The 17,988-nt window shown below is 42.2% G+C and overlaps 2 protein-coding genes and 1 long non-coding RNA gene across 4 annotated transcripts; 2 read left to right on the top strand and 1 right to left on the bottom strand.

Annotated features, from left to right (window-relative positions):
• Positions 1–811: 811 nt before the first annotated feature.
• On the bottom strand, positions 812–14,925 carry LOC311273101. 2 transcript variants are annotated; one of them, XR_014624639.1, is made up of 3 exons: positions 14,838–14,925; positions 10,158–10,236; positions 812–4,585 (listed from the first exon to the last, which is right to left on the bottom strand). It is a non-coding gene; the product is annotated as an uncharacterized lncRNA (long non-coding RNA). The 2 variants fall into 2 exon arrangements; XR_014624640.1 differs by lacking the exon at positions 14,838–14,925 and having other exon boundaries at positions 812–2,080; positions 4,412–4,585; positions 10,158–10,725.
• On the top strand, positions 5,920–9,626 carry LOC311273099 (elongation factor 1-alpha). Its single transcript, XM_084379976.1, has 8 exons — positions 5,920–6,063; positions 6,919–7,073; positions 7,560–7,739; positions 7,843–8,139; positions 8,235–8,385; positions 8,485–8,741; positions 8,845–9,079; positions 9,182–9,626. The coding sequence occupies exons 2-8, from the start codon at positions 6,930–6,932 to the stop codon at positions 9,301–9,303; spliced, it is 1,386 nt and encodes a 461-aa protein (XP_084236102.1). The 5' UTR covers positions 5,920–6,063; positions 6,919–6,929; the 3' UTR covers positions 9,304–9,626.
• Positions 9,793–17,791, top strand: LOC311273097 (elongation factor 1-alpha). The gene is made up of 8 exons (XM_084379975.1): positions 9,793–9,934; positions 10,985–11,137; positions 12,265–12,444; positions 12,548–12,844; positions 13,008–13,158; positions 14,869–15,125; positions 15,966–16,200; positions 17,418–17,791. The coding sequence occupies exons 2-8, from the start codon at positions 10,994–10,996 to the stop codon at positions 17,540–17,542; spliced, it is 1,389 nt and encodes a 462-aa protein (XP_084236101.1). The 5' UTR covers positions 9,793–9,934; positions 10,985–10,993; the 3' UTR covers positions 17,543–17,791.
• Positions 17,792–17,988: the final 197 nt, after the last annotated feature.

Raw genomic sequence — 17,988 nt, forward strand, 5'->3', positions numbered from 1 at the left:
GCTGATTCACTTCGCTAAATGTCACGTTTATTGTGTAAATATTTGCCTCAAACTTCGCGACTATAAAACAACAGACCTCAACGTGTTTTTAAAACTCAAACAAGCCTTATTTCAAAGTTAAATCAGTGTTACTGTTGAAGCTAGCTAGCTAGCATGAAGTCATGTTGGCATTGTGTGACTCACTCTTGCCAATGAATGTTTGATGACAGTGCTGTTATGTGACTGTCCTGCAAGAGCAAATATACACTCCATACATGTAGAATACATTATTAAAGCTAAAGAAAAGGCATTTATTCTGCACATAAGAAATTCATTCACCCCCTGCAGTATGTCACACTTCATAAAACAGCAGTTGCATGTAATTTTTATAAACCTTTCTTTCTATAAAACCTAGCTCAGTTGTCTGTCTCACTATTTTTTACATTTATGTCCTTTTCAGTTTCTTTTAAATTCCATACTTGAGTCCCTTGCGCACCTCTAACGCCAGAAATGCTGTTAGAAATCATTTCAAAGCTATGAGCAATATTCTCAAGAGAGCACTGCTGAGCCAGGATTATCGATTATTTGGCTTCCTGTGAAGTATTTATAATAAACTGATCATGAAAAACACCCTGTAAGAATTTATTGAAAGGAAGTCCTGTTCATTTTCTAGTGGCAGTACTTTATCTTTATCCCTTTCCCTCAATTTCCTGTTCCTGTCCCAAGTTATATTTTTTGCTTTACCACAAACCTGTAAAAGTGAGAAATAGCTGAGAACAGAGCAGTTTGTGTCAAATGGTTTATAATATATCACACATTACTTGACCAGACACCTCACTACCTTTATTTGAAGCAGGATGCACATTTCTTCAAAAATAAAAGATAATTGTACAATTTAAAAATCAATGAATACATTTTTTTTAAGACATTTTAAACATGCAGTAAGGATTAACCGGTTTTAATGCACAAGGGTTCATCAAATACACTCGATAGCATGAATAAAGGCATGTTTATTTGTATTATGCTTTACAGATCCACAACAGCTACTTTATAAATCAAGCTCAAAGCATATGGGTTAAAAAAATGGAATAAGTCTTGAAAGAAGAAGAGACCTCCCCTTGTATACTAGCCAGAGGGTGCAATCAGTGCCAGATGTGTGTGAAATCTCCTGCAGCCACTAAAGTAGAAGCCAAACATTTAACCAAGCAGCTCGGTAGCCTGGAGGCTCTGATATTCATGTGACAAACACTTCTCCTCAACACTGCGGGTGTGAAACAAATGCAGACGATAGCCTGGACACCAAAAGGCTGTTTTGCAAGTGTGAACTGGACACGGCTGTGTGTTGCAAATGCACCTTATTTGCATGAACTGTTCCCCGGGGTTGTGATTTTAATTGCATACAGTGTGCTGTGCTGACATTGCTATTTAGATTGACTTACCCTAAACTCTGCTTGCATGCACATGAATGCCAGTGCTGTGGGATTTTGTGAGTGTTGGCACCGATCAGAACCAGTCAGAGCCTTTTTTTTTCTGCACCCACACAGACATCAAGTCACGTTTCTTACAGTTGGCAAATTAAGACAACTCTGAAGTACCAGGACTAAAATGATGATGATGCTGCCCACCACCATCTATCTATCTATCTATCTATCTATCTATCTATCTGTCTATCTATCTATCTGTCTATCTATCTGTCTATCTGTCTGTCTATGAGAAGTTCACATGAGTAGTTTTAGCAAAGACTGATTCAAGTAATAATTTTTAAATGCTACATTTTTTGACAAAACAAGGAAGCTAGTTGTGGTTTTAAGTTAAGATAAAACTTTATTGATCCAGCACCTGGGAAATTCAATTGTTACAGTAGTTCAAGAATCAGATAAAGCAAGACAATGAAATAGAAGGGAAAAAAAGATAGTAAGGACAATAAACTTATATACACATATAATATACACCTTTCACATATACACACGTGATGGATGATTGTACCCCACTGCACGATAGGACATTTCCCTGACCTCGACCCCGTCCGACGCCCTTGGGATGAACTGGGACCTCAGGCCTCACCGTCCAACATCAGTGGCCGACCTCAGTCCTCGCGTGCCTGAAGAGGAGCAAACTGTAAACAAGTGTATTGTCTGCAGGATATGCCTCTTTAGATGCATCATGTTCTCAAGACATTTTATCAATTATTGGGTGGTTCATACAGAAAAGGCACAAATAAAATGACAAATAATGAATCGTAACAAAATTACTGTCATTACATTAAAGGCTACTTTAAATAATCCAAAAGATTTGATGGATTTAATGTCAAAAGGTGAATTATTTAAATCAAAGGGAGCCTTTAAAGAGCTTTAACATGCTCCTGTCTGAGAGACGAGTGCACAAAGCAGATCCTCAGAGGAACATGGCTATTATGACTGCAATCAATAAACTGGGTGGTTAAAAAATTAATTGATTATGAATCAATGTCTCCTGGCATTTAAAGACAGGAAATCAGAATGTCTCTGTCTGTACTAACAAACAGCAGGTTCTTCTCAGTCCATGGTTAAAACGTTCAGATCTCTCCTGTTGCTATAACCACCACACATACCAGATGACTCATCACTGACGTGCTGCCAGTCGGGCTGTTGAATCACATTCTCCCTTTCACACACATACACACACACATTGGCACTGACACACACACTCATACGTCCCCCTCTCTCCTCGAATTTAGTGCCTGAAATAAGAGCACAGCTGTTGTACTTTGCTCTGTTCAGCCATCGGATCATTAGCAGATATTTCTTTACGAGTCGAGCTGTGACTGAGACGCTGCATGGGCACACAGGCGTGCACAGACTTTAAATGTGCAGGTGTGTGTTATGAGGGACGCTGGGGGTACCGCAATACACATAAGATAATATTGTGGCAATAATGCACCTTAACGTTAGGTTGCCATCCGCTATAAAACATGAAATAGGAAAGAAGAAGATGCAGACACTAGCTAACTAAGCGACTACCAGTTAGTGGCTTCTACGGTCGCTTAAAATCATGTTGGAGGAGATTATGGACACTCGATCTGTAGTTGCAGGTAGAGATCCAAATAAGATTTTTTCACCACTGGCACCTATGGTGTGCGGCGCTTTACCATAAACAAACAAACAAACCTCTCCTGACATGCTGGTAAAACAGGTCAAGTAGTCAGTGTCCATCTTAGCTCGTTCTCTGTCATGTTTTTTGGGCCTTACCTTAACCCAATTAGTCGTCACACTTCAGCTACCTTTTAGTGACAGTAATTTACTTTAAACAAGGTGTTTAGACTCAGGGGATGTTTTACAACTGCCATTTAACTCAGGCCCAGAGGCTATGGTTAAGACCTCCTTTCAGGAGACGTATGGCTTCAGGGGAAGAGGCTTGTCCACATTTTTGGCCCGTCAGGTGGAGAGAGAGCTGTCACTGTTAAAACTTGCACAACCAGCCACCTCCTGTGAAGTAGAGGAGTTTTTCTCTGCTATGTTTTTGTCCAACATTACTTTAAACAGGCGACAAAAGAGACAACCTGTTTTCTTTCTTTGATTTTTTAATCATACATCTATTTTATATTTCTTCAGGATGTAATTCAATCGAGATAGATGTATTAAGGGTTAAAATTAGTATTTTACAACAGAAAAAGTACAGAATTCAGGCCCAAATTGGCTTTTAGTCAAGTAATGTCATTGCATTAATAGTCTTCACTTTTATCTCCAAAGTCTTTTATGAAACAACACACCTGAGTCACCTGAGAGCCAATTTGGGCCCTAAATGTTGCACCTCTTATGATGTAAAAACATAGAAATCTAAAAGAACAGCTTTGCATCTAAAATGTGATTTATGTCACTTATTGATGGATGATACGTAAAGAAACTAGACACAATGTCAGAGACGACCTGATGAAGACAAGAAAGCCAAAAATGTAATTTAAATGTCAACACAGTAGTTTAGACAAAGAGCTTTTTAAAAAGGCTCTGCTGTTGCTAATCTATAACACACCATGTCGTACTTGAGCTAATTTAAACTTGCTCAGGCCACATTTTTAAGCCTGTGGTTATGAATGGATGTTGCTCAACACTGTGCCAAGCTGTGGAGTGAGAAGATATTTAAAGGTACATTATGCTTCATGATGTACGTCCAGAACAATAGGCGTAGTTTTTGACATACAGCCTTGACATACAGGTTATGTAAAGAGAATTAAAACACGGAAAAGCCAGTTTCAAATCAAGCATGAACTTAGTGAGTTATATCTGCCTGCAGAAGAAGTCTGTGTGTCTGATTTTAGGAGGGATTTGTCTTCAGTAATTAAACAATAAATAAATACTTCTAACAAGATGTCTGCCTGTGAGTGCTTTTTAATAACTTAAATGCTCCCTTAAGACTCCAGCAGAGATAATCACCCTTCTGCTCATTTTACCCTCACTTTTAATGACTCTTAAAGCAAGTTGTTGCTCTCTTCCTGGCCCCCAGTTGTCTTACCGCCTCCCTCCCTCGTTGCCCTCGTCTTGGCCAGTCGCTCCACTTCCCCCCTCGTGGTCGCTCTGCTCTCCGCTGAGTGAAGCCGGCAGCTGCCAAGTCCAAGTAGCTGTTACCTGAACTGGAGTGAAAGCAGAGCGAGTAGTTAGTGTGTGTGTGTGTGTGTGTATATATATATATAATTGTGTGTGAGGATGCCGGCTGCCTCTATACCGGGCAGCGTGCCACAGTGATGGTGGAAGAGACAGATTCTGACCTCCTGACCTGCAAGTAGCATCCCAGTGACAAAACAGGCTTTTTTCTTAACTATTACATGCTGATTTTTTGCTTTTTAATCAGTCAAATTAACGATACACTTCACCCTGACGACATCACGTTTAACTCGCCTGTTCTCCATGTAAACGACCAGCTGATAAGGTGTCTCGAACACAGCATGAGTTCATCTTTTCAGAGTCTGAGCTCCCTGTTTGAATGCAAATCTCTCTCAGATTTAGATAATCTTGTCAAGATGATGAGTCGTCCCAGTATTGCCAGTGGGTGGGAGACTGGGAGGAGGTCAGAGGGGGCTTTGTGCTGAGCTGCTGTGGTCTTGACTGTATGTAAATAATATTATTCAAATGGTGATTTTTTTTAAACTAAAGGGGCACCATGTAGTTTTGGAGAAGAAATTCAAACTTTATAAATGCAGTTTTAATATTTACAACACTAATGAGGTCATAATACGAACTGAGAAATGTTTATTTCTTCCATAAGTGAATAAACAAGCTGTTCTCAGAGGAAAACAAGGTCCCCAGAACACTGTTTAAAGCTGGAAAGGTGGCAGGGCCCGCCACATATAACCAAAGGAAAACAGTTTGTTTATTTCAGTTGTTTAGACATAAACTTCTCCACAACTACATAGTGCACCTTTTATGAGAAAATGTGCAGAGACTAATCATTGCCAAGCATAAAAATAGTGAATAATGAATAAATAAACCCTAAATTATGTGTGTATAATAATAACTGCTTGAAGCTGCATCAGGTTATAATGGAAACACTTTTTTAAATCATATTCTCAAACTTTTTTTTTGTCTGACTTGGTCCCACTTAATGGTGTTTTACCATCATTTTCTGCCTGACACGGTGTATTTACAGTTGGCCAGCTGAAAATGTCACACCAGGAAGTCAAAACAACTTCCAAAGACAACAGCGCGTTCCTATCAAGCAGCTGATCACCGAGGAAGTCGTGTGAGAAACTCCGACAAATGACGAACTAAACTCTCCAGCGGTCACCGCCAGCCTCCGCGCCTCACACCGTGTTTCTGGCTCATTCTTATTGTCTTCATTATGGTGCCTCTTTTGTCGATAGTTTGAGCGCCGGGGCTAAAAAACTCAACAAATCCCCGGTGCGACAACATACATGTTTCAAGCGGTTCATCCGGTGGCGTGCTGACGTTTTTTGCAGGAATGTGTGTGATTTGCGGGTCCGCACCGGGGAGGGCGACGGGAAGTCAGGCCGCCTCCCATTCAGTATAAAACCTCCCGGTCCACCCATACTCTTCCTCTTTCTGTTACCTGGCTAGGGGCAGCAGCTTTGGCCGTGAAAACCCAGAAACACCGGTAAGTTCAGCTTTGATTCATATGGTAGAAAGCGAGCAGGACCGCGGGCCTGTAACTCTTTGTGGCGCTTTAAGAAGATTAAGTGAGAAGTTGTTCTCGGATTATTTGATTCGTTTTCATCCTAAACTTTGCCTTTTCCGTTATGTAACTTCACACAAACCTGTGGCTTTTTTTTGAAAAAAAAAACGTGAATAAGCATTTAAGGTTAACATTAGCTTTCACGTGTCGTTTGCTAACTTCATTCGTGCCGTTACATTTTGATGTGCTGCTGTGGTTGAGTTGAACTTTTTAACAAAAAGACGATAGCGAGGGAGGAGAGACTGTGGGGGGAAAAGGAACAAAGAGGACACGGAGTAAGCGGAGATCCGAGGATGCTGGAAAGGCATTTCTTCTCCCTCCTCCGTGAAACAACTGCACATATCCCCCGGCGACAGGTGTGGGGAGTCCGGACGAAATGGCTCCTGAATATTTGGCGATCTTTGTAACTTTATACGACGTGGCCCATGGAGTAACACGTGTCTCGCCTGGCCTGTGGCCGAGTGAGGCCTAAGCAGCCACCGCCTGTTCGCGGCTCAAATCCCGAAACCGTTATTCAGCAACGACGGAGACTTATAACTAATTTCGACATTTTGAAGTTTAAGTATTCATCGCCATTTTTAAGCACTTACAAACGTTACCTCCGTGACGTTACTGCTAGTATGGGTTTTCAAGTTGAGGCCGGCCCGAAATGCCATGGCTCAGTTTAACGGTTTATTTCCTGTTGTAAGCACACTGAGTACATTTTAACAGGGCTGACACAAAATGGTGAGCTGGAAAATGAAAGCTAACCGATGTGGGGTTTTTTATTTGAAACAGAAACTACAACAATGGGAAAGGAAAAGATCCACATCAACATCGTGGTCATTGGCCATGTCGACTCCGGCAAGTCCACCTCCACCGGTCATCTGATCTACAAATGCGGAGGAATCGACAAGAGAACCATCGAGAAGTTCGAGAAGGAAGCCGCTGAGGTGAGCCGCTATTTTATCTAATCTTTACAACCGTTACATTTCAAGAACCAAGATGGCGGCGTCAGCATGCCAAACTCTGAGCCCCGCTGCCCGGCACGAGAATGTAGCGACTGTGTGCGCGCACGCGGGGTGGGGCTTAACGTGGGCAGCGCTTATAGTGACTGTGCACTAAACTGAGTGGAGGCCTCAGGCTGTGTTTTAAAGAAATGTTACATAAACTTTCCATACTTGTGTCTCATAATGTAAAAAGCTACTGGCATGGCTTTGTTTTTTGTGTTAAGTTATTAAAATGATGTAATGGAAGTGGGCTTTAGTGTATGTGTTGGCTCTTTACCATGACTTGTGTAATCCAAACATGGCAGCTAAACAAATACAACAAATGTGCTTTGAAAAATTATGGGCTGTATTCTCTACTGGGAAAAATGTTTAATAACAGATGTCTAGAAGCAAATATGAATAAAACGTTTCTAATTTATCCCTCCACAGATGGGCAAGGGCTCCTTCAAGTACGCCTGGGTGCTGGACAAACTGAAGGCCGAGCGTGAGCGTGGTATCACCATTGATATCGCTCTGTGGAAGTTCGAGACCGCCAAGTACTACGTGACCATCATTGATGCCCCTGGACACAGGGACTTCATCAAGAACATGATCACTGGTACCTCTCAGGTAAACGATATTGCCAAGAAAATGCAAGTTCGAGGTTAAACCATATTTTCATCTTCCTTTGGTGTATTTAAATATGAACTCTTGATTGTGATCTTCATTTTAGGCTGACTGCGCTGTGCTGATCGTTGCTGCTGGTGTTGGTGAGTTCGAGGCTGGTATCTCCAAGAACGGCCAGACCCGTGAGCACGCTCTGCTGGCCTTCACCCTTGGTGTGAAGCAGCTCATCGTTGGAGTCAACAAGATGGACTCCACCGAACCCCCTTACAGCCAGGCCCGTTTTGAGGAAATCACCAAGGAAGTGAGCACCTACATCAAGAAGATCGGCTACAACCCCGCCTCTGTTGCCTTTGTCCCCATCTCTGGATGGCACGGAGACAACATGCTGGAGACCAGTGAAAAGGTGACTTATATTTACCATGAGGTGTTGAAATTGTTAGCCTGATGACTTGGACATGGACTGATTTTTTTTTTTTTTTTCTCCCCACTTCTTTGCAGATGAGCTGGTTCAAGGGATGGAAGGTTGAGCGTAAGGAGGGCAATGGAAGCGGAACCACACTGCTGGAGGCTCTTGATGCCATCCTGCCACCTGCCCGTCCCACCGACAAGCCCCTCCGTCTGCCCCTGCAGGATGTCTACAAAATTGGCGGTAAGAATTAAGTAACGCTTGATTACAAGACAATGGTATGAATTAAAACTTTTCAAAAGCACTCGTTTCCTTATTACTTACACCAATTATTATTCTCAGGTATTGGAACAGTACCCGTCGGTCGTGTTGAGACTGGTGTCCTGAAGCCCGGTATGGTTGTCACCTTCGCTCCCCCCCAGCTGACCACTGAGGTCAAGTCTGTTGAGATGCACCACGAGTCTCTGCCCGAGGCTGTCCCTGGTGACAACGTTGGCTTCAACATCAAGAACGTGTCCGTCAAGGAAATCCGTCGTGGATACGTTGCTGGTGACAGCAAGAACGACCCACCCAAGGGAGCTGACAACTTCAACGCTCAGGTGTGTATTGTGAATTTCAATAGCTTGAAAAAGGGTTTCATGAATTGGTTTCCAGCTTTGGGTCAAGTTGCAAGAGGTCTAACTTAAAAAAATTTGTCCACAGGTCATCATCCTGAACCACCCCGGCCAGATCAATGCCGGCTACGCCCCAGTGCTGGATTGCCACACCGCTCACATTGCCTGCAAGTTCACCGAGCTCATCGAGAAGATCGACCGTCGTTCTGGCAAGAAGCTTGAGGATGCTCCCAAGTTCGTCAAGTCTGGTGATGCCGCCATTGTCAAACTGCACCCACAGAAGCCCATGGTTGTGGAGCCCTTCTCCAGCTACCCTCCCCTTGGTATGTTTAGTCATTAAACTCCTGTATACACGAAAGAAATGCTTTCCATTTGTGCAATGACATGAAGTGCACTCACTAACTGCTCCCCTGTTCTATTCCCAGGTCGTTTCGCTGTGCGTGACATGAGGCAGACAGTGGCTGTCGGTGTCATCAAGGCTGTTGAGACCAAGGAAGTGTCTGGAAAGACAACCAAGGCTGCAGAGAAGGCCCAGAAGAAGAAATGAATGGTCGTGCAGGACATCCAGCAACAAGAAGTGTGCCGGCAGCAGCTGGCCACCCCTTACCCCCATCCTGGATCATCTTCTCTGAGGCAGAGTTCTGTACTCAAGGACTGGCTTATGCTGATTAAAACCCATCGCAAAAGTTTTCGCAGGAAAAAAGAACTACGTGGCATTGTCACTTACCTGAATCACATGACAGTGCTTCTTCTCAGTTAAGTTTTAAGTTGGAAATGGTTTAGAACTGTATCTTGATGTTAAAATGCCACATTAATTGGAAAGAAAGCTGCTGGTAACTAATAAAATAAATGTCTTTGAAAAAATTGAAATTGGCTTGTCTTTATCCTTTTTAGTGCTGCAGTTGCTTTAGTTCTTTGCTGTCACAGGCGAGCCTCTGCTGTGATGCAGCTGTTTTTGACCATGCTATCTGTGTGCCGTGATACACTTTTCAGCCAATCGCCTCGATAGGAGTTATGCCACCCCAGCCAATAGCACCCTTTATTTTAGTCTGACAGCAACAAGAGCATGCACAGCCCTCCCTCTCCTCTGGTTCAGTATAAAAACTCTGGACACATCACATTCTGTCCTTTTTTCCCTTCGCTCTAATCAGGGACGTCTTGTTTATTGCTGGGCACAGGTACGTAAAATGTCATCTTTTAAATCCCTAGCTCATCTTTCCGGCTAAAATGCACGTTTAAAAAAAGAGGCTGCGGTATTATTCAGGGCAGGGAATAGAATCTGCATATATTGGCTGCAGTCAGAAAATCACTGCCTGGATCTAGACTACAGAAAACAGATGCTGCTCGGCTGTCTTTAGAATAAGGTATTGTTAAATATAATTGGTAAACATGCTGGCTCACCTCAATGTCTTATCCAGATTTTTGTATGGGATGTCGTGATCTGTTCTGCTGATTCACCGAGGCTTAACATGCTGATGATCTAAAAAGAAAACACAAATTCAAGAGCCGGACTATGATCTTAAACTACATATGAGGAGTCAGATTTGCCTTTTGCCAGTCATGGTAGTCCTTTCTTTATACACGTGAACGCGCATGCTTCCACCCCAGTGCTGGGGTGTACAGTGTCTGTGTGCGCGCGCTTGCATCAGTTGGTAACATGGCGGCTCTGCGCACACGGCGCAACATGGAGGCCGGCATCTAGCACATGGCGCGTGACTCACCAGCGCCAGTGTCGCCTTTCCGGTGGCGTGAACGAGCACCGAAAATGACTTTGAGGAAAGAGAGAGCCGTTTTTGTTTCGTTTTTTAAAATACGTTTGTTTTCCCGACGCGTCTAAATGAGACGCCTATGCACCACACAGCGACATTTTGAACACGACGTTGTCTTACTTGCGGTTTTATCATTAACGGTTAGCTAACGGCTGATGCCGCAGTTGCGACAAGGTTGAGAAATGGCACAGATATTCATGGTGAACATGTCAGCCTATTGTCGATTAAGGTTGTTCAGAGACAAACATGACAGCTTGAATTTTAAGTGCGCATAACTCCCCTATATTGTGTTTATAATCTGATAAAGCTACTTAGCGTTAGCTATCGATTATATACAGCTGAGTCATATGAACCCAAATGGTGGTCACGCTCTGCTTCACCTCGTAGCGGAGACATTTTTTTTAACCTGAACTATTAATTTATACAGTCAACATAACTCCCCATGTTGTTTATAACTAGTAACTCGAGATGGGAAAGGAAAAGGTCCACATCAACATCGTGGTCATTGGCCATGTCGACTCCGGCAAGTCCACCACCACCGGCCACCTGATCTACAAGTGCGGAGGAATCGACAAGAGAACCATCGAGAAGTTCGAGAAGGAGGCAGCTGAGGTTGGTTGTGGAGACGCCACTGAACTTCACTTTTCAATAAAAGAAACCACCCGCAGGACACAAAGTGTGGATCCGGACACAGTGTGTCATCTTTAGACGTGTGTGGGGAAACGGGTGTGGTGGATGTAACTGCTCAGATATAACTTGTTTAAATCTGCCATCTACTGTTAAAAGATGTGTACTGCCCTGATCACTTTAACATATATCCCTGTTAAAGTTTGAGATGCTAAACATATTTAACATTTATAAAAGCTTAAATTCAAGGGTAACTATAGATACTAAAAGACTGGAAAATCAGTATTACATACATATGGAAAAAAATACTTTCATATGCTCTCTAATGGGTATTTCATTTAGTAGAATAGTTAGAAATCCATATGAGAGATAAAAAAAAATATTCAGGCATACTGAAATATGGCAAATTCTAAAAAAAATTTTTTTAAATATGCTGCAAACACATCATTTGGAAAGGGAATTGATCAGTTGTATTAAAAAATATGTACATGAATGTGCTTCTAAAAGTAACAGCTGAGTAATTAACTTGAAATTCAAATTCTTAAGTGTGTTTACCTCCTTTAATTTGAATGTTTAATGATCTAAATCAGTAAACATCTCTTACTTTACATTATATTTTATTCCAGCAGAGACTTTTTATTTAACACCAATGCACTGAGCAATTCGGGGCTAAAATTTATGAATGCTCACAAATAATTTTGGTATCTAAGATAAACATATTGTTATGCATTGAAAGTCGGCTTAGATGATTAACTTAAGGTTGTATTCCCACTGAGCCAACTGATGAACTACTTCAGGAAATGTGATGTAACTGTCGCCGTGGCATTTAGAATGAGCACCTACTTAGGAACTGCTTGAATGACGAGGTGGTGGGTGACACCTAATATTTATCGTGTTAGCATACCGAGAAGTCTCATCAGTTTCATTAAATTAGTTCCAAGTTTTCTCCAGCCTTGAGGTAATTTTCAGAGGATGTTTTTAGTAAGAATTTTTTGTTTTTTTCTTCATCAAGAGGCATAATTTTATCTCTAAAATCTGCAGTTAAACTGGCTGATTCATACTTTTTTCTCATTTCATTTCCTGCTTCATTTCTGTTGTCTTGACCTCCACAGATGGGCAAAGGCTCCTTCAAGTACGCCTGGGTGCTGGACAAACTGAAGGCCGAGCGTGAGCGTGGTATCACCATTGACATCGCTCTGTGGAAGTTTGAGACCGCAAAGTACTACGTGACCATCATTGATGCCCCTGGACACAGGGATTTCATCAAGAACATGATCACTGGTACTTCTCAGGTAAATGATCTTGCCAAGAAAATGCAAGCTCAAGGTTAAACCACATTTACATCTTGCTTTAATGTATTTAAATATGAACTCTCGATTGTGATCTTCATTTTAGGCTGACTGCGCTGTGCTTATCGTTGCTGCTGGTGTTGGTGAGTTTGAGGCTGGTATCTCCAAGAACGGCCAGACCCGTGAGCATGCCTTGCTGGCCTACACTCTGGGTGTGAAGCAGCTCATCGTTGGAGTAAACAAAATGGACTCCACTGAGCCCCCTTACAGTCAGAAGCGTTTTGAGGAGATCACCAAGGAAGTGAGCACCTATATCAAGAAGATTGGCTACAACCCCGCCACTGTTGCCTTTGTCCCCATCTCTGGATGGCACGGAGACAACATGCTGGAGGCCAGCGACAAGGTGAGGGACTTGTTACAAAGTCGTAGTGTTGTCACATTTAATTTAATGGATTTCTTGGACGATCACATTTAATAATCCTCTCGAACCAATCATTCATCTTTTGCTAACCCCTTTAAGTTTTCCTCTTTTCCTGTCCTCTCTTTGTCTGCATTCTCAATGTTAGATGGGCTGGTTCAAGGGCTGGAAGATCGAGCGCAAAGAGGGCGGTGCCACCGGCGTTACCCTGCTGGAGGCTCTGGACTCCATCATGCCACCCAGCCGCCCCACTGACAAGCCCCTGCGTCTGCCCCTGCAGGATGTCTACAAGATTGGCGGTAAGGAGTGTCAGGTCGTATCATAATATGTCACCACAAAGAAGAGGAAGCAACATAATGACAGCAGAAACGGGCACTACTTCCTACTAACAGACATTTAACTGCATACCAAAAAAATAAAATGAACCTACTGTCCTTTCATGTTCTTTATGTAAAACTCACCATGGCAAAGTTACTAAGCTGGACCGAGAAACACTTCTGTATCGCTTCCAACACAAGTGTCTTAAATCCCGTCAGCTGAACATAAAAGTCGCAGCAGCATAAAGTAAAGTAAAGGACATCAGTTTGATAAACCAAGAAACTGAGAATAAGGCCATTTTGATTTTCCCCACGTGTCAGATCAGTCTATGCTAACAGATTTCTCTCCCCTCACAGTGCAAGGAAAAAGAACGCTCCCTTTCCAGCTTATGAATTTTCCACACAAACTTTTTACATACAGCATGTCATCAAACATTGAATCCAAGTGTGAGACTGTATAACATAGGCAGCATAACTCTCAATGTAATGAATGAAATTGATGAGAAATCTTACTGTACAATGCCGGATGAGCCGCCCTCATGCTCATCGTGATCACAAAAAAGGGAAAAGTTCTTTTTAAAACATCGCGGACACAGTCGCTGACAGAACAGAAAAGCACTCCTCTTCCTTCGTCTCACAAGTTTCCAACATACTGCAGTTCTCCACCCACGCACCGAAGTTGCCACATATCATGCAGGCAGTGAGGCCATCAGGAATATTTATGTACAGTAAAAAAAATGGGTACCACTCCGCAGTAGTTCACCTGGCATATTATCGCTGAGTCCTTAGCGCAGTTGTCCGAGTTTGAATCAAGCCTACACCCTTTGATGCATGTCACTCCCCCTCTCTCACTATCTCAGATGAAAACGAAATTTGCCTATCAAAACAGAACATTTGGCTGGCTACCATCCCTTTTACTTATGAGTTTATAGGCAGATAAAGCAAAACATAGACCACAACACAGTCACAAAATGTCAAAATCAAACAAAGAGGCACAGAGTCGAATTGCCTACCTGAAATCTTGAGAGTTACACCGATAACAGTAACAGCAGCTTGTAGTGAAATTGGACACTCCCTTAATGATGCGTCATACTGTAAACTTGGGCTCTGACATTTACATAAGGACACATACTGACAGTTGATCCAGACCACTCCTCAGAGCGCTAATCTAAAACAGGTTAGACTGTATTTGAAACTGTCGGTACCAGACCTTAACACCCACACCTGACATGTATGTTCACGTTTATGTTCTTCTCATTTGCAGCACGACTCTCTTTAACATTTCACTGTGAGATCAGAGATGATCAAATTCAAAAAATGACTGCAGACATAACCTGACAACATCTCCTGTGAGCTTCATTAAGGCCTTTGTTTAAAAGGACAGTTCACCCCAAAAATAAAAATACATATTTTTCCTCTTACCTGTGGTGCTATCTATCCATGTGGATTGTTTTGATGTGAGTTGCTGAGTTTTGGAGATACTGGCTCGTAGAGATGTCTGCCTTCTCTTCAGTATAATGGATCTAGATGGGACTCGGCTTGTGGTGCTCAAAGTGGCAAAAAATACATTTTAGGCTGATATCTCCCAAACTCTGCAGCTCACCACTCCTGTGTCCATCAAACGTCCCCTTATGTATTATTATTACTACTAAAGGACATACTAGAAACATTTGGCCTCCTGTTCTCTCTCAGGTATTGGAACTGTCCCCGTTGGCCGTGTTGAGACCGGTATCCTGAAGCCTGGCATGGTCGTCACCTTTGCTCCCCCCAACCTGACCACTGAGGTGAAGTCTGTTGAGATGCACCACGAGTCTCTGACTGAAGCTCTCCCTGGTGACAACGTTGGCTTCAACATCAAGAACGTGTCCGTGAAGGAGATCCGCCGTGGAAACGTGACTGGCGACAGCAAGAACGACCCTCCCATGGCAGCTGACAACTTCACCGCCCAGGTGAGTCTGAGCAAAGGAGAAAGAATAAGGAAAAACACGTTTCTCTATCTCCCTATGATTTCACATGAAGTCGTTACAGAAAACACCGGACATAATGAGTTTTTTGGAGCCCTCACAAGACCCTCACAGTCTTTGACCATTTATACATATTATTGCATCCATGCAATAACTCTGTACAGCTGATTTGAGTGGGTATGTTTGCTCAAAACGTATTCTGTGCTTTGTCTAGTAGTGGCGGGTCAGATAGCCACTGTCACTATGGTCTAAGATATGACTCATACTAATTTTCAACAATTTTGAGGGATGGCAGGTTAACAAGGGGGACCCATTTTGTTCATTTTGCTAACAAGGTGGATGGTATCCCCCCCACAAATCGCCTACTGCTCATGATGGAAGTTTTTCATGTTTCATATAAGCGCTGCTTGACATGACACATTCGGTGTCAGGTTGATAGAAAGTCAGGTGACGTTTCGTAGCCCACAGAACATTTCTGAAACTCTACAGCAAAACAGCATTGCATCATTCTCTTAAACAACTGAAGTAGATGGGGACTTGTTTTAAGACTTTAAAATAGCTGGGGGGAAAAAATAAAAATGGCTTCATGCAGCTTGTCCGGCATAATCCCAAGTCTTTGGAAGCACTGAGATGCCAAATTGATTTGAAAAGACGTTATTTACATCCTTACTGTGCAGTCAAGCTACTGCATCCACTTCAGACCAGTGTAATTTAGTCGCAGTTAAGATTTCTGCTTGAAAAATAATTTCAAATTCTGTGTTTTGAGACAAGGGTCCCACGAATGAAAACATTTTGTAACCTCTCTTCATGTCTATCTGTCTGCAGGTCATCATCCTGAACCACCCTGGCCAGATCTCCCAGGGTTACGCCCCCGTGCTTGACTGCCACACTGCTCACATTGCCTGCAAGTTCAGCGAGCTCAAGGAGAAGATCGACCGTCGTTCCGGCAAGAAGCTTGAGGACAACCCCAAGGCTCTCAAGTCCGGAGACGCCGCCATCATTACCATGGTGCCTGGAAAACCCATGTGTGTTGAGAGCTTCTCCCAGTATCCCCCACTGGGTGAGTGAAACACTGTTACCACTCAATGTTGACACAAGAATTTGTTTGCTTTTATACACCTTGTTCATGGAAGACATTTTGACATTTGCTTTTCCTGCTCTGACAAGTCAAAATGTCTGCTGTGGAAATAATCTATTTAAAAGCTGCAGTAATCAATATTTTACAAAATAAATGCCCTAAATGTGCTTTTTAGCATCTTTCAGAAAATCACTATCTGGCCCCCAGACCCACAGGCAACAATTTTCAGTAACACAACTCTGATAAACCCACTGTGAGCTATCTGCCCAACACCAAACAAAACCCAGACACAGTTAGCAACTATCTGGTGAACATATCTGAGCATTTAGCAGCTAAAGAGCCAGATCTCTCCAAGCGGAGTCGGTGGAGACCAAAAACTAAGCCAAAAAGGAAGCAAATATTTGACTTACATTCATCAGGTGGACAGAAACATCACTCCAGATGAATTACAGCGTTGCTCTTGGTTCACCATATCACCTTTTTAAAGAGAGCTAACGTTAGATTAAAACAAAATTGTTGTTTGTTGATTGTTCTGTAAGAATAGCTCATGTCACCTATTTGACAGCACTTTTATCGAGGAAAAACATGAATGTTATATTTTATCAGCTTTTAATGATTATCAATATTAATCTATTGATAATATTGAATATTATCATCAATATGACAGCCAAAGATTGATTAAAACATCAGTTTTTAAAATTCATCCCTTATTGATTTAAAGTTCCTAATCTTTACTTGAACTAAAATTGTAACTAGACATGCTCCAGAATATATTTAACATTTTGGGTTTTTTTTTACTTCCAGTTTTAAATACAAGTTAAAGACATACAATTATTATATAATGCTTTTCCGTCCTACTTTATATCTACCTTTAGTACTGTGTTAATTTATTCTAAGTCTATAAAAGAAATAGGTCGCCAGTTAAACTTCCTTTTTCCTTGTGGCAGACAAAACTGTATAGTGATAGTGAGGTGTAAAGGGAACTGATGTAAATGCAGATGGTTTCTTGATGCTATATCCATTACATTGTGCAGTCAACATTAACTTCATAATGATACGTTGAAGCAGAAAACGTGTCTACTGCCAGTTTAAGTATAATATGCACCGTACATTCAGCACCCACACAGAAAAGACTCATCTTTTAAGCTTCTCATCAACTCCTCTGTTTCTCTCCTTTCTCGTCCGTCTCTTCCTCCCAGGTCGCTTTGCTGTGCGTGACATGAGGCAGACCGTGGCTGTCGGTGTCATCAAGTCTGTCGAGAAGAAGGTCGCCTCCGGTGGAAAGGTCACCAAGTCTGCACAGAAGGCCGACAAGAAGAAATGAATTCTCATGCAGGACGTCCAACAAAGTGTCGTGTCTCAGCAGCAGCGGGCCGCCCCATCCCCTCTTCTTCCCTGCCACCCAGCGCCGTCTTCTCTGAGGCAGAGCTCTCTACTCAAGGACTGGCTTATGCTGATTAAAACCCATCGAAAAGTTTCCGCAGGAAAGGAAGGCTTGTGCCTTTTAGAGGAAACTATGATCATAATTAAGTTGAAACCAAAACAATAAAAATCTTAAACATTGCCAAATGAATATGTTTCTTTGTTGTTTTATTACTATTTTTGATTGCAAACTAGCTGCATTCCTTCGAAAGCTTCGAACGAACACAGCAGAGTATATTCTAATTATAATAGGTCAATCAAGTCAAAACACATTGATCAGTTTTGGACTTCACTCTTTTCTTCAAGATGAAGAGTACATGAATGTGCTTTTTGATATAGTTAATAGTT

The sequence above is a fragment of the Pagrus pagrus genome (genome assembly GCF_965226575.1).
Source record: "Pagrus pagrus genome assembly, chromosome: 17".
NCBI lineage: Eukaryota > Metazoa > Chordata > Actinopteri > Spariformes > Sparidae > Pagrus > Pagrus pagrus.